The following is a 15,916-nucleotide window of genomic DNA, read 5'->3' as shown; positions in this document are numbered from 1 at the left end:
TCCCACATTCCATCCTCCACACTCCCCACTCCCACATTCCATCCTCCCCACTCCCCACTCCCACATTCCATCCTCCATCCTCCCCACTCCCATCCTCACACATTCCATCCTCACACATTCCATCCTCCCTACTCCCATCCTCCCACATTCCATCCTCCCACATTGCATCCTCCCCACTCCCATCTTCCCACAGTCCATCCTACCCACTACCATTCTCCCCACTCTCATCCTCCCACATTCCATCCTCCCCACTCCCATCCTCCCACATTCCATCCTCCCCACTCCCATCCTCCCACAGTCCATCCTACCCACTACCATTCTCCCCACTCCCAACCTCCCACATCCCATCCTTCCACATCCCATGCTCCCATATCCCATCCTCCCACATCCCATCCTACCATATCCCATCCTCCCACATCCCATCCTACCCACTCCCATCCTCCCACGTTCCATCCTCCCACATTCCATCCTCCCCACTCTCATCCTCCCCACTCCCATCCTCCCACATTCCATCCTCCCCACTCCCATCCTCCCACAGTCCATCCTACCCACTACCATTCTCCCCACTCCCATCCTCCCACATCCCATCCTCCCACATCCCATGCTCCCATATCCCGTCCTCCCCACTCCCATCCTAACCGAATGATTTATTTGTGAAGGTAGAATAGGGAATATGCATAAAATTACTATCGTAATACATATTATAATGAAAAGGATTTTTTTTTATTTACTTATCATTTAAACCCCTAAAATAATATTCAAAAAGAGCAAAATATGGGAGCTAAATTCAAACTTCCAAAACGCGCCACCACTGGTTGAACGAAATGTGACGTAATCTGGCATGACATTGTATTCATCACTCCACAGTAAACACTAAGGACCACTGGACGTGTCAACTGTCATGTGACGTCACGCAAAGCGCGCGCGAAATGGCAGCGTTTGAACTGCTTAAATTTTTTAAAAGTTTTAAATTTCATTTATAAAAATATATAGAGTACTAGCTTTCCGCCCGCGGCTTCGCCCGCGTTTTCAAAGAAAAACCTGTTCCCGTAGGATTTCCGGGATAAAACCTATCCTATGTCCTTTCTCGGGTATCAAAATATCTCTATACCAAATTTCATGCAAATTGGTTCAGTAGGTAGTTAAGGCGTGATTGAGTAACAGACAGACAGACAGAGTTACTTTCGCATTTATAATATTAGTATGGATTGCAAATAAAATAAACTGCCTACTAGGTATTCAACACCATACTTACATCGAAGTGGTCTTCTCAAAAAAATATAACTGTTTTAATTGATATAATTATCTAATATCACTTGGATTTCAGCGAGCTAACTGACACTTTCTACGCATTTTTATATCTTTTGGAGCACATATTAGTATAAATAGTTTGTCAGGGGTTTTAATAGTTGTATTTCTGCATCCAGGAACTACACACCACCTATAAGAACTCATTTTCTGGTTTTTAAACAGATTAACTTATTTATACTATAATTAAAACAAAAACGAACAATAAGTACTAGGAGCAAGTTGATGTTTACGCCGCTGTGACGTCACCATGGTCGCGAGACGCCATGTTCTTCAAAATTGTGTTTTGGCGGCATGTTTGAATATCATGTTTTTATTTTCCATTTTCTCAATGAATAGCTACAAAAAATTAAGAAACATGTGTTTTGTGTGCTCTTTAAACGTATCTTAATAATTTGAGACAGTTTTCAAAACCTTGTCAAATAGCCTATTAAAAATCTAAGTGAAGCAATAATATTAAAATTTGAAGTAATATGTAGTTTATAAAAATGGAGTTTTTAAGAAAGCATGTTTTTAAAGTTTATGTGGCATCCGCATGATGACAATTGACAGTTTACTTTGTGGTACATATTAGTAATCTGTGGTAGCTTTCAATGCCAAAGAGAAAAGTAAATTATTATTTTCAGTATTCTGTGGTCTGTCATCTGTGGCTTATGTCCGATGTGTCCGATGTTGATTCATTGTCGAGTTTCAGATTGGGATTTGAGAGCAAAAAATATGATAAACATTTATTGATAATATTGTGGTATAGTTCGCGTTGTATTCTGTGATTCAACATTGAATAGTAGTAAACGATTGTTTACTCACACTAAATAAAAATGCATGCCAGACGAAGAGGACCGAATTTTACTTATGTCAGTGGATGTGTTAAATACATGATTTTTGTATTAAATTTCATATTTTGGGTGAGTTATTGTGAATATTTATGTTATATTTTATTTCATATAGGAGGTTTTTAATGAGATTTCTATCATTGTGTTTAAACAATGTGTGAATCGGAGTTCCTATCTTTTGTTCTTCGTGTGAATCATCTGAAAGCGATTCTATATAGGTATATTTACATAGCATAGGATGTGGATTTATGTCCAATTATCAGCTTCCGTTTGCACACATAATAATGTTTAACCCACATGCCGCTGAATTGGCGAAATTAAATATTCATTATTCATTTATTGTTGCTATTGTCATCAGTCATGGAATGTACATGATTGTATTTCAAAATAACATTGTAGTTTTATTTTAAAATAAAAAAAAATCAAAAATAATTAAACACCTGAAGATGCCCTGCATGGTTGTCCACTTGGCCCTCAAATACTCCTAAATAACTGTTTAAATTGATCAATTAAAATATTATGTGTGGTAAAAACATATTTACTTGTAATCAATAGTGCTATGTACTGTTATCAAGAGGAAAACTTGATGTATGTCTGAATGTAACAATTTGTAACAATTAAATTCAAAAACTTCTGAATCATTTACAATATTATACAACAGAGAGCTTTAGAATTATTTTCAAGCAATATTATATTTCGATATTGTTTTCATCCTGGGTCCACCCTGGGTGAAACTTATCCAGCACCTTGTGTCATATATATTTCACATAAAAAGTATGATAATTATAATATTCACTACATAGTGAATTATTAACTCATTGAGCCCTGAACGGCCAGATCCGGCCGCGACACAATAGATTTTCTGTCGTGTCTGTGATTCCGGGGCCTGATAGATTAAACAAAAAAACCTACTTTTGTTATATGCACCTCTAACTGAATATGTATACAAAGAATCTAAATTTAAAGTGACAATTATTTTTACTAGCTGCGCTCTGCGGTTTCACCTGCATGGCTCCGCTCCTGTTGCTCTTAGTGTTATTATATATAGCCTATAGCCTTCCTCAATAAATGAGCTAACACTGAAACAATTTGTCAAATCGGACCAGTAGTTCCTTAGATTAGCGCGTTCAAACAAACTCTTCAGTTTTATAATATTACTAGTATAGATAAACATATTATAGGTTAAAAAATTATATCCTACAAACACGAAGTAACTAACTTCAGTAATTTTACATTCATTTATAATTTAAGAAAAATACTCAGTGCTTACAGCTAAATGGATTAAACCATAATGATGAGATTATTATAGACTACAAGCTTTACTAGTGCATTGTTGTAACAAACTGGAAATAAGCAGTTCATTGGGTATTGCTGATTAGGTCACTGGTATTTTTAGTTTGCCCGTTTATCAATATCACATGTTTTTAGCAACAATATTTTTAGGATGTGATAACTTTTTGTAATAAAGTTATTAAGTAATAATTACATTATAATATCATTGAAACCTTTGTATGAAATAAATGTAAATAAGAAAGTAATTATATGAAATAGAAGCCTAAATTTTTTTTTAATGAAATATGTATACATATACTAGCAGTGGCGTGCATTCCATAAAGACATAAAGACACTGCCTACCCTACCATTTACCAAACTCTGATCAATATTTTATATGCATAAATGAAATTCACAGCGTCATTAAATTTTATTAATTGCGCAATGTAGTTATGAAATAAAAATATATTTCAAATATATTTTAGATCCATCTATCGGTATTTTGGTAGCATTATTATCTAAGTCACTATTCATGCGCTGCACTAGCGCCGCCACAGGACCCAGTACGTCACGGGACGGCAAAGACACAAACTATCCGTGTCTAAGTTTTTATATGTGTGCTCTGCGTGTCTACGCAAATTTTATATGTGTGCGTGCCTATAAACACGGCACACTGATGTAATAAAACCACGCACACAAACACACAAGGTAGGCAGTGTCTTTTTACGAAGATATACGAATTAGGTACGAACCGAATTCGGAACTACATCGAAAGTCGAAACTGAAGTTGAATATGCGACCAATTTAAGAAGTGTGATAATGTATACAATTTTGTAGCGGTGAAGACCATCTGCAAATAGTATCATTATTCGTTTGTTTTGTTTTGGAAATAATTAGTAATAACAAACGTTTACTTTGAGGTTAAATTTGTTTTTTGAGAAAATTAATAATGTTTACTACGACAATTTGCAAGTGAAGTGTTTTGAGAGTAACTAAATAGATTATGTATATCATCAGTGTATTTTGTAAGATAATAAGGCATACCTAATTTAACGAAAAATTCTTATTTTTGTTTTATGAATAAACTTTTATCAAACAGAGAGTGATAGGAAAAAGGCCGATCTATAAATGGATCTATACCGGAATTTGTAATACACAAAGGTAAAGTTAATCATTAATTACATAATATTATAGAATACTATAGTCCTTTTCACGTAGGATGATTCCTGTGACACTTCATCGTGTTCCGAATTACGTATTTTATGTTTAAAACGCCAAAATAATTTTAGTGCATATTTTTTTTATTTTATGTCGGCATTATTACCAAAAATATAAAAATTAAACATCTTAAGCTTATAAATCAAAAACAGTATTGTTTAGTTTAATATAATGAAAAATAAAATAAAATAACACAAAAATATAATACCTACGCAATTCGTGTACATGAAATGGATCGTTGAAAAATCATAGAGTTGGAAAATCATATAATCGGCGCTCATCTTGTGATCGTTTGTCAATCGAGTCAATCGTATGTACGAGTGCGTCAGCCTTGTATACAAGTTGCATTTTTATACTGATACTTTACGTGGTATTCTGCTATTGTTACTAATTTTTATTTCTGACTTTTTGTTGCTGTTGTTTGCTAAGTTTCCTTGGTTGATTGTTGGCGAAATGCCGAAAAAACTAATTTTGGTACTTTATTCAAATCGATTTCATTTCCATATAAAATATTATCGATTATCGGAAAGAATTGATATGATTTCAGTAAAGACATCTCTACACGTGTCAAAAATCGATGTGTCACAGAAATCATCTTAGGTGGAAAGGACTATAGTTAGGATATCATACCTACTTTGACAATTATTTTATAGATAATATTATGACCTATGTTCGTGATATGTTTTCCATTATTTTGCGGAAATACTAGGTATGTATCTCCAATCAAATATCAGTACTGCAATATGAAATATTAGTTTTTATGACTTATTATCATTGCAATATTTCTGCCTACCCTGTCCAAAAACTCTGTGCACGCCCCTGTATACTAGCTGTGTTGCACGGTTTCACCTGCAAAAGCAAGTATTGCTATAACTTATGTGTTATTCTGATATAGTATAACCTACATCACTGACAAGTATTATCAAAATCCGTCAATACATACATATTATTTACTAGTAGTCCGCCCTGGCTACGCCCGTGGTACATATTTCGCAATAATAGGTAGCCTATGTCCTTTCTCGGGTATCAAAATATCTCCATACCAAATTTCATGCAAATTGGTTCAGTAGTTTAGGCGTGATTGAGTAACAGACAGACAGACAGAGCTACTTTCGCATTTATAATATTAGTATGGAATATGGATTAGTTCAAAAAGTATTTGATTAATGTTACACATGTTAAATGCACCTGTGACAAATACAGGAAGTTATTAATAACAGAACAATGATGGTTAATATTCTTTTCACTTTGTAACAATACTCTCATATCAGGTGATGTAAGGTACTTTGGAACTTAAAATTTAATCTACATCTACACTAATATTATAAAGAGGAAAACTTTGTTTGTTTGTTTGTTTGTTTGTTTGATTGTAATGAATAGGCTCATAAACTACTGGACCGATTTTAAAAATTCTTTCACCATTCGAAAGCTACATTATCCACGAGTAACATAGGCTAGGTTTTATCCCGGAAATCCCACGGGAACGGGAACTATGCGGGTTTTTCTTTGAAAACTCGAGCGAAGCCGCAGGCGGAAAGCTAGTGTGTGATAAATTTCGAATATGGGGAAAATATGCTCAATGATCAGTTTCATATTAAAATTGTGCTGTTTCCTGCTACAATATTTTGATGTTGTTCATTATTATTTGAAGCATTTGTGTATTGTTGTGCAATTATGTATTGTTCTCTGTGGTTTAGGTAAGATAAATGCATTTATTCTTTGTCCTCCAAGAGTCCATTACATTATGAAACAAGTATTATTATAAAAACAAAATATTGGGCTGCAAATTTTACTGTTACTTTTGGCAATTTTTTAATTTTTACGTATTCAGTGACTCTTATTACTAAGAAGAATCTATTGACACCAATCTCATGAAAATACGAGAAGCTGTTTAGACTCTAGGGCGTACCAAAGATAGACACATATACATACACTTGAAAAACATAACCCTCCTTTTGTCACAGTTGGGTAAAAATAAACATTATATATTTTTCTTTTTCAGTTGTTAGGAGGCTTGCTTGTTGCTATTGGCCTCTATGCATTTATTGACAAATGGCAGGCCACCGGAATGATAAAGGTAAGATAGAATAAAAATACTATTGCAAGTGGGTGAAATTCAATTATTAGGGTGCTTTTAAACCAATAATGTGCGAGGATGAGTAGCGAGGAATGTTTGTAAAAACTAATCATGTAGCACATCTTCGCACATGAACCGCCTTTAGGCCGTGGGTCATGGTGGTGACTCCTGATCGCTTTGAATTTCTAACTTATTTTTTAAAGCTAATATTAAAATAAAAGAAAATGTTAAATATCTCTGAAACTAATAAGTTTCGGCTAGGTAATGTTTTGTTTTTATTACTCCAAATAATTCTTATACTTTCACCCCTTTAAAACTTATTACATCTATAAGGATGACCGCCTCCTCGGTAATCTGCCCTTTACCCCACTAGGGGATATGGGACTTCACATCTATAAGGATCTATATCAAGTCACACTGTGTATTAAAAATATGATTGAATGAATTGAACTTTATAATATTATACATTTCGACTGACCGGTTGGCTTGGTTGGTAGTGGCCCTGCCTTCCAAGCCAGAGGTCGTGGGTTCGATTCCCACCCGGGGCAAATATTTGTGTGATGAACATAGATGTTTGCTCTGTGTCTGGGTGTTAATTATCTATATAAGTATTTATTTAAAAATTATATATGTATGTTTATCAGCCATCTGGTTTCCATGACACAAGCGAAAGCTTAGTATGGGATCAGATTGTGCCGTGTGTGAAAATTGTCCTGAAATATTTATTTATTTCAGCTGGACACAGTGTACGATTTGATCCTGAACATAAGTTTACTCATTGCTTTATTGGGCGGTGTTGTATTCATCGTAAGTTTTGCGGGATGCATCGGTGCGCTGCGTGAGAACACTTGCCTGTTGAAATTTGTAAGTATTAAATTGTTTTATTGGTATATTTTTTTGTAATTATTTAAAATAGTGTATCATAGTGGTTAGGATGGTTGTCTTATCATACAAAACGTGGTGTGGGGTGTCCCTTAGACACATAAAACAAAGAATAGAATAAATTCGATTGCTTAGGCGTGAACACGGAAGGCCGAAAGGTCAGGCTTGCTTTAAAAACTTATATTTATAAAGCATTTGAATTTAATATTGTGGTTGATAGTTGAATGCTGTACTTATATTAGCTACCGTGGATTCGCTTGTGTCGAAAAAGGAAATTCGACAGTTGACGCTTCATAAATGCTTGTAAAAGTTAATATGGGGTTTGTTGTGTTAAACCATAATTAAATGTACATACATTAAAGTTGTGGGTAGATTATTTATTCTTCGGAACTAGTTATTTCTACCCTCAAAAAAATAATAAAATCTATTTTTTTCCAGTATTCGCTATGTCTCCTAATCCTATTCCTAGTGGAAATGGTTGGTGCGGTCTGTGGTTTCGTGTTCCCACGTTCGTTGCACGGCTTCATAGAGCTGAGCTTCACGGAACGTGTGGTGCACTCGTATAGAGACGATCCAGATTTGCAGAACTTTATCGACTTTGCTCAGAGCGATGTGAGTTTTTGAAGTGAAAACTTCTTTAGCGGCGTTGAGCACTTTTTCTGTAATGGGTATAAAATCTTAAACTCGCGTCAGGACACGTGACCTGATCGAAAAAGCGTAAGACGGCCATACCATTCCAAAATATCAAACATGCTCAACATTAATAATCAAGTTTTCACTTCTGCCGGCACTCCCCCAGTGCAACCCGTCTTTTTTTTATTTATATGTTAGTTACGGTCTGTTGCCTGTGGTGTGTGTTATTTTTTTTATGGTTTGAATAAACTCAGGCCTTGACTATGATTTTAACTGCGGTTGAAGCTATTTTGTTAAATACAGTGATGTAAGATGTTAAATGTAAGGAATATGGGAATTGGGAGTATGTTAATTTAATTGATGCATTTGAACATCATTACTATTTATAATATTAACTATTTATAATAGCACAATTAAAAAAAATACTACTTAATTTAGATAAAAAAAAAACTTCAATTGTTCCACTTTAAATTCGATTTTTTATTATTTATATATATAAAACTCAAAGGTGACTGATATAGTGATCTACCAACGCACAGCCCAAACCACTGGACGTATCGGGCTGAAATTTGGCATGTAGGTAGATGTCATAACGTAGGCGTCCCCTAAGAAAGGATTTTAGAAAATTCATTCCCCAAGGGGATCAAATAGGGTATGAAAGTTTGTACCATGAAAATTTATCTTTTCCACGCAGGCGAAGCTGCGGGCAACAGCTAGTATAAAAATAAAATTATGTAGTATATAAAAGTGAATAGAAATAAGTAGTACTTTATTTTGTTATGTCTTCATGGAACTACATAATTTTATTTTTTACTACATATTTTATTTACTACATAATTTTGTTTTCATGTATAAACATTTATTTGCAATCCCCAGTTCCACTGTTGCGGTCTCACCTCAGACGGCTATATGGATTGGTCGAAGAACGAATACTTCAATTGCTCATCACCTTCCGTAGAACGGTGTGGTGTTCCGTTCTCATGCTGTATTAATGCGACGGATATTAGCTCGGGCCTCGTGAATATTATGTGCGGGTACGGGGCGCAGAACTATCCTGTGAGTATAGTCTGTGGTTTTATTTTTAAAGAATTTTTAAGCTATTGCATAGCTTCTATCGGCCTTGAGCGCGGGGACCGAATCGAGAAATTCCGTAACGAAAAAACCTCACGCTCCCCACTCCGACGGGCACGGAGCTGTGGCTTGAAGGCATAGCATGCAATAGCTTTACCGCGGCAATCCCCGAGTGCCACACGTCTTTTTTATCTGTAATAGGTGCTGAAATGTCATGTGAGTATAGTCTGTGGTTTCGTTATCTGTGCTTGAAATCTTCTTTTGTAGTGTCATCTGTAGTGTAGGGTCCCGTGTTATCCTGTGAATTGTGTTTGTGGTCAATTTTTATTTATTCTGTAAGCACTAATGTTTTTTTACTTTTAATATTGTGTCAAGATATTATAATAATAATTTTTGGAAGTATATCAAATCTAAAATAATTTAAAAATTAATGCAATATTTTTTTAAATACATATTGGTGATACTTTTAAGTGAAAGTGTTTTGATATTCTATTGGTTTGAAAACAAGTTATCTGAGAACACAATTTGTTCTACTTAAAGAAACTTGTTATAGTTTCTTGTAATAATAAATTGATTTGCAAGCATCAATTTTACATATCATATAAAAATACAATTGACATTAACTTGAAACAGTTATAAAAATTTATTTCTCAATTTTTCCACAAATGATTCTAATTAAATTCAGAAGTTTTAGTTTTAAATCATTGCGAAATAAACAGTATTTCCAAATTGCAATGTAAATTTAATTTCAACATAAATATTGAAAATACCGGTTTAGATTCTCGTTTCGTTAAAATCATTGACCTTTACCTGACTTAAAAATCATAATGATGCTACACAAAGTTTTCATATCAATAAAAAATGTATGCGTGTACTAAAGTACACACGTAAGAAGTGAAACTTCTTTATGACCTTAAAAATGTCACGAGTATGGCGTAACGCAAAAATGTCACGCGTACGGCGTAACGCAAAAATGTCACGCGTACGGCGTAACGCAAAAATGTTACACTAAATTTTTGTCCAACCCCGATAAAGAAGTTTCACTTCAATAAAAACAATACCCATATAATTTTCAGGTGGCAGAAGCGAGCAAACGTGTCTGGACCAGCGGGTGTATAGAAATAGTTAGATCCTGGGCAGAGAGGAATCTCTATACTATCGCCTCCGTTGCTTTGGGCGTGGCTCTTTCACAGCTATTCGTTATCTATCTGGCTAAGACTTTAGAGGGCCAGATTGAATTGCAGAAAGCCAGGTGAGTAATCGATACTACTTTAAAATTAATATAATGTCATAAAATTTCTAATTTTGCAAGCTACAGATACAAATTACTATAATTATTTTAATTCTCAATATTTGTTGTATGATGTATGTTAAAATGTTTGCAGAAAAACAAAATTTTGTATTAATTTTTGCCAATATGATATTATGAATTAAAATTGTATTTGTCAGAATTGTGACTGATTCAATTGTTTTAAAAAATTTCCGCCAACCATACAAATATAAACAATATTCGTATGGTAGGTAATTTTATGATATTATGACAGTTTATATTATCTGTTTTAAACATTTATTTTAACATTTTTATTCAACGTTTTTAATTTATAATTTCTTACATTCACATTAATTATTTCATAATATTACATTGTTATTTTGTCAATTTAATAATTTTCTGAATAGAAATACCTACTGATTATATTGATTACATACTTATTTGTTGTACATATTGACTTATCACGACCATGTTGATGTAGAGATAAACTACGATAACATGGCGCGCCCCTCCAAATTACTGTTTCAATGTGTGTAGTGACATCCTTACGAAGGAGTTTGTATGTAGTTGTACGTATTCGTCTTTAGTACTTTACGTCCAGATTTGTTGGTCAACTAATCATAAGTTGCCGAGCGCCCAAGACAACGCACGTGTCGTTTTCATAGAATACGTCAGTGCAGCGCCATTACTAATTATAATGAGCGATTAGAGCGTGACTAGTCGAGCAACAAATCCGTGGATTTGTTTTTGTTTGACGGCCGTCTCATTACGCACACATGCGTTGTGAATCTTGGTGGTGCATTGTAAATACTTTCAAACGTTTTGAATTTTGGAGGGGCGCGCCATGTTATCGTAGTTTATCTCTAGTAGTTTACTAGATATTTGATTTAATTTGCAGATGGCAAACATGAAACCGGGGCTCAGCAGGCGCGTACCGTGACGAGTGCCGGCGCGCGCTGCTGTAGCGGCGGGAATCGAACCCGGGCCCGCTAGCGCACCACATGTAGTGGAAAGTGTTTAGTGTAACACTAGTGTGGATAGGTCAAGTGTCACTAGTGTCAAGTGTCGTGTATACACTAGTGTCAAGTGTCGTGTATACACTAGTGTCAAGTGTGGTGTACACTAGTGTTGACACTAGTACTAAACTTGAGTTTAGTGTATACACTAGTGTCAAGTGTAGTGTATACACTAGTGTGGATAGTGACAAGTGGGGTGCGGCTCGAAGTGACGTTTTGTGAACTATATTGGTGTATTCGCTAGTGTGTGAAGTATAAACTAGTGAAATATACACTAAGGGGTGAAGTATACACTAGTGTGGTGCGGCTTGAAGTGATATTATTTCGTACTATATTGGTGTATTCACTAGGTATGGGGCTCGAAGTGACTTGTTATCGCACACTAAAAGGTCAAATGGGTGTGTGCAGTGTGAAGTATATACAATATACGAACATATGTGTGAGTATATGCAGTATGTAAACAAATGGGTTATGTGAAGTGTATACAACAGTATATAATATGATGGGACTCGGAATAATGTTTTAGTGTCTAAAAAGAACAGAGATATATTAATCTACATGATGGTAATGCAGTATACACATAAGTAGAATGTTGTTCTTAAGTAACATTAATGTTACGACACAAAGGTCGACATATACAAATGACTGTTGAGACTAAGTGAAGATAGTAAGTATACACAATATACAAATGCAAGTTGTTAAAGTGACGTTTTAGTGTCTACCATACACACTATAACAATAAAGTGTATGGTATGATGTTACTCTGTATATAACAGAAAAGGGTCTATAAAATCGGACAATTGGAATTTAATGCTCAAAGTGATGCGGTAGTGTGTGCAATGATATATTGCACACATATAACTGCTATGTAATGTTTGAAGTTATGTATTCATGTGTATAGCGACACATATTATAGTGTCAAGTCTATACACATAGAATAATTTGATATTTAATGTATGGAAGTATGTGTGTATTCAAGCTAAATGAGGAAAAATCAAATTAACAAACAAAACATACAGGAAAATATAACCATATAGAAACATGCATTGATATGAGTATTATAAGCCAACAGACATGACTTCATATGCGTAAATAATATATTGAATTGGCCAGTAATTTTAATCATTTTTTGTACAACCTGAAGGTTAAGAAAAAAAAGCTGTCAATGTATATGAAATGTATCTATTTGGTTTGAGTATGTCACTAAACACTGGGCATTAAAATAATATAAGTCTTATGATATATGAAAAGTTATCAAATGGGTTTACTCAGAATAAATTTGTAATGACATATTATGTAACAAGATTTTTAAGAAACTTCTGAAGGAAATTATGGATTAAAAGAAAAACCAGTTTTTATTCAGTAAGTGTTAGGCGATATACTAACAATATCAATACAATCAATGATATTATAAGTAAAAAGGTGCATTTGCTATGAGATGGGCACGTTGAAATGAGGCTAATTAGGCAGAATTTACTTCAGTTGTCTCTTTTGCTCACGATAATTGAATCATGCCATCTCACCTTAAATCATGCCATCTCACTTTGAATCATGCCATCTCACTTTAAATCGTGCCATCTCACTTTAACGTCTAATTGTGTGTGCGTTAGTGCGCCGTGTTTCAAGTTCGAATGTTGCATTGGTAACCTATCTACACCTTTTTACTAATAATATAATTGATTGCAATATAAATAAATGAGACCAGTAAAAATCCAACAAAACTTAGGTCTTCTAATAAAAAGTGATTTTTTTATCGCTACAAAAAAATGACTGTTATAATTTTTATAAAATGCCATAATTTTAAAGTTTTAGTAGTATGCTATGTGGGTTTGTTGTTGAATTTAATGTTCTGATAGTTAAGTAATAAGTATATTCCATTTTTGCAAGTGACCCACAATTAGATTTAAGTGTAAAATTCTAAACATGCATATATTTATATAATACTTCGTCAAAAGAACCATTGTTACATGTATTTTTAGAATAAGTGGCATTTATAATAACATTTAAATTTAAATATTTTAAAACATAGAAAAAATTCGATCACGAGGCAAGATTCGAACAAGGCTTCAAATCCCGGGTCGTAATCGAATTTTTTCTATTAAAAATTTTATATTTGTAAAGCATTTGAATGCCATAAAACCAAAATATCAAATTAAACATTTTGTAAAAAATATAAGAAAAATTATATGAACTTAAATGTTGCAATAAGTTTTTTTACTAGATTAACTAGAATTTTAATATGAATTACATGCAGTTAAATTTATGAAACCGATTGCATTTTTCTTAAAGAATAATATGATGAAGTCAGTATAATTTTCTGATTTTTTGTTATTTTAACCAAGTATTCAATGATTTTATTGCATTTATAGTTTAAGGAATCTCTTTTTTTCTCATATTTTCCTTGATCTCTAAAAATTACTTTTTTATCGTCTTTTTTTGTTTACTGATAAATTATTAGTATTGGGACATAAAATTGAGTAATTTCATTAAAATGCCATTAATTTAAACTAATTCTATATTAAAGTAATCTGTTTATCCTAATATTGCATTTATTTTATTTAAAATGTTAGTATTATTTTTATTCACCAAAATTTGAAAATGCCTGCTATCTATATTCTATATTATATGAACCTAACACTGCCATGTATATATTTATATTATTGTAAATAAAAACTATATACAGGACTTAGATTTCATGTAACCTTGATGTTTGTTATATAGAAAATAAATGTAAATAAGTATTACACTATCTTCGATTAGAGAATATTTTTTTATGTTATGCATTTTCTATCTAAATTCTAAAAATACACTCATTTGAAACATTTATGTATTGAAAAATTCCATGATTTTTTTTTGTCATTGTAATTTATTTCATTTCATATTGTTTATGCAACTTCTCATACTTTGAAAAAATGTTTGTTTTTTTAATATTCCATTTTCTCAATAATGATATTATTAATTGCTCAATATTGTCTGAAATAAGACCAAAATTTATGTGATTATGTAATAAATAAATAACCAAATGTAGTAATAGTTTATTAGTTTAGTGCAAATTATCATAAAAATGTCTTTTTTATATGGAACACCTTGTACGTCAGGATTATTAAATATATTCAAAAATGCAGTGTTAAACTTACAGTTATCCAATTTGATATTATAAGCTTATAATTATCTAAGCATTTCTTGTAGGGTTGTCACAATATTGTTTATAATAATTAATGTATGGCTATCGGCTTCGCCCGGGTTGACCCAGGGTATAAAAAATATGTAAATATGTTTGTCAGTAATGTTAATTTTCAATAGTACAATAATGAAAAAATATGAGACTAAATATCAATTTTATTTATTACATTTTAGCATGTTCGTTTACTTAAAAGTTAAAAGTGACAGCCCAGTAATTCAAAATTATGTTTCAGCTATTTTTTTTTATTGGATAACTGTATAGATAGATACACTGTGAAGAAATATGTGGTGGTAATACTTTTATTAATCTATTAGTTGCCTAAATAAAATAGCATTTAACATTCCATTTGAATTTTATAAAGATGCAACGCAGGTCGTGCCGCCATATTGAATTTTGTGACGTCACAACATTGTATACAAGAGTAGTTGTTAAAATAAATGTATAATACTTTAATGTAATACTTATATGTTAGTTTATAATTACTCTTGAACTGTTGGTTGGTGCCAAAACATACTCATCAAACGTTGAAGCTTTCATTTTTGTTTTTTTTTTTTTAAGTTTTTATACATCAATTAACACAACAAATGCAATCACTATTAAAGAATGGTAAATAATTTTCTTCCAACATTTTATTCCTACACTATATGTAGGTACTCACCTACGTATTTATTTGATTCACAAAAGTATGATGTTTTTAATTTTTGATGAGTATTTTGTACATTCGTCTGGAACTGTTTTTTATTTATACAAGTAAACTCGAATTTTTATATTATTCATTAATATGAGTTATTGTGGATCGCATGCTGTCTTGCTTGCACTTTTACAAATTAAAATTGAACTTGAAGTTCAATCTACTTCTAAGCATCGCGATGAAACACATAAAATACATAAATATAAATCTGTTCTTTCAAAGTTTCAAGATAATTATTTAATAATACCTACCTTTAAAAACAACATTGAAACAAAAATCTAACAGAAATAGTTATATCTAAGACTACTAGCGGTCCGGCCCGGCTTCGCCCGTTTACGTTTTCTCTACATAAGAACCATCCTCGTACTTCAAGGAATATAATAAAAAAAGAATTATCGAAATCGGTTCAGCCGTTCTCGAGTTATGCGCTTACCAACACATTTTGCGATTCATTTTTATAT

General features: G+C 32.9%; 1 protein-coding gene and 1 long non-coding RNA gene across 3 annotated transcripts in view; both read left to right on the top strand.

Annotated features, from left to right (window-relative positions):
- The window catches only part of LOC149478108 (uncharacterized), a 175,099-nt gene that overhangs the window by 153,359 nt on the left and 5,824 nt on the right, over nt 1-15,916 (top strand). The window lies entirely within an intron of this gene.
- LOC149478101 (tetraspanin-33-like) overlaps nt 1,954-15,916 on the top strand; it is a 281,232-nt gene continuing 267,269 nt past the window's right edge. Inside the window, exons 1-7 of one of the 2 annotated variants that reach the window (XR_016317492.1) lie at nt 1,954-2,213; nt 6,634-6,708; nt 7,444-7,572; nt 8,029-8,202; nt 9,100-9,279; nt 10,371-10,546; nt 11,463-14,669. Coding sequence is in view for 1 of the 2 variants with exons in the window: in XM_089709908.1 (XP_089566034.1) it covers nt 2,127-2,213; nt 6,634-6,708; nt 7,444-7,572; nt 8,029-8,202; nt 9,100-9,279; nt 10,371-10,546; nt 11,463-11,475 (834 nt within the window). In the remaining variant the exon portion in view is untranslated. Of the gene's footprint in view, nt 2,214-6,633; nt 6,709-7,443; nt 7,573-8,028; nt 8,203-9,099; nt 9,280-10,370; nt 10,547-11,462; nt 15,747-15,916 lie in introns of those variants that run through there. The other variant, XM_089709908.1, reaches the window with a different exon arrangement.

The sequence above is a fragment of the Colias philodice genome, chromosome 23, assembly GCF_061535455.1.
Source record: "Colias philodice isolate Cphi_HAF_F1 chromosome 23, ilColPhil1 Martin Lab GWU primary, whole genome shotgun sequence".
Taxonomy (NCBI): Eukaryota; Metazoa; Arthropoda; class Insecta; order Lepidoptera; family Pieridae; genus Colias; species Colias philodice.
Note: the sequence above shows the minus strand (reverse complement) of the source record. Positions and strands in the feature narration are given on the sequence as shown.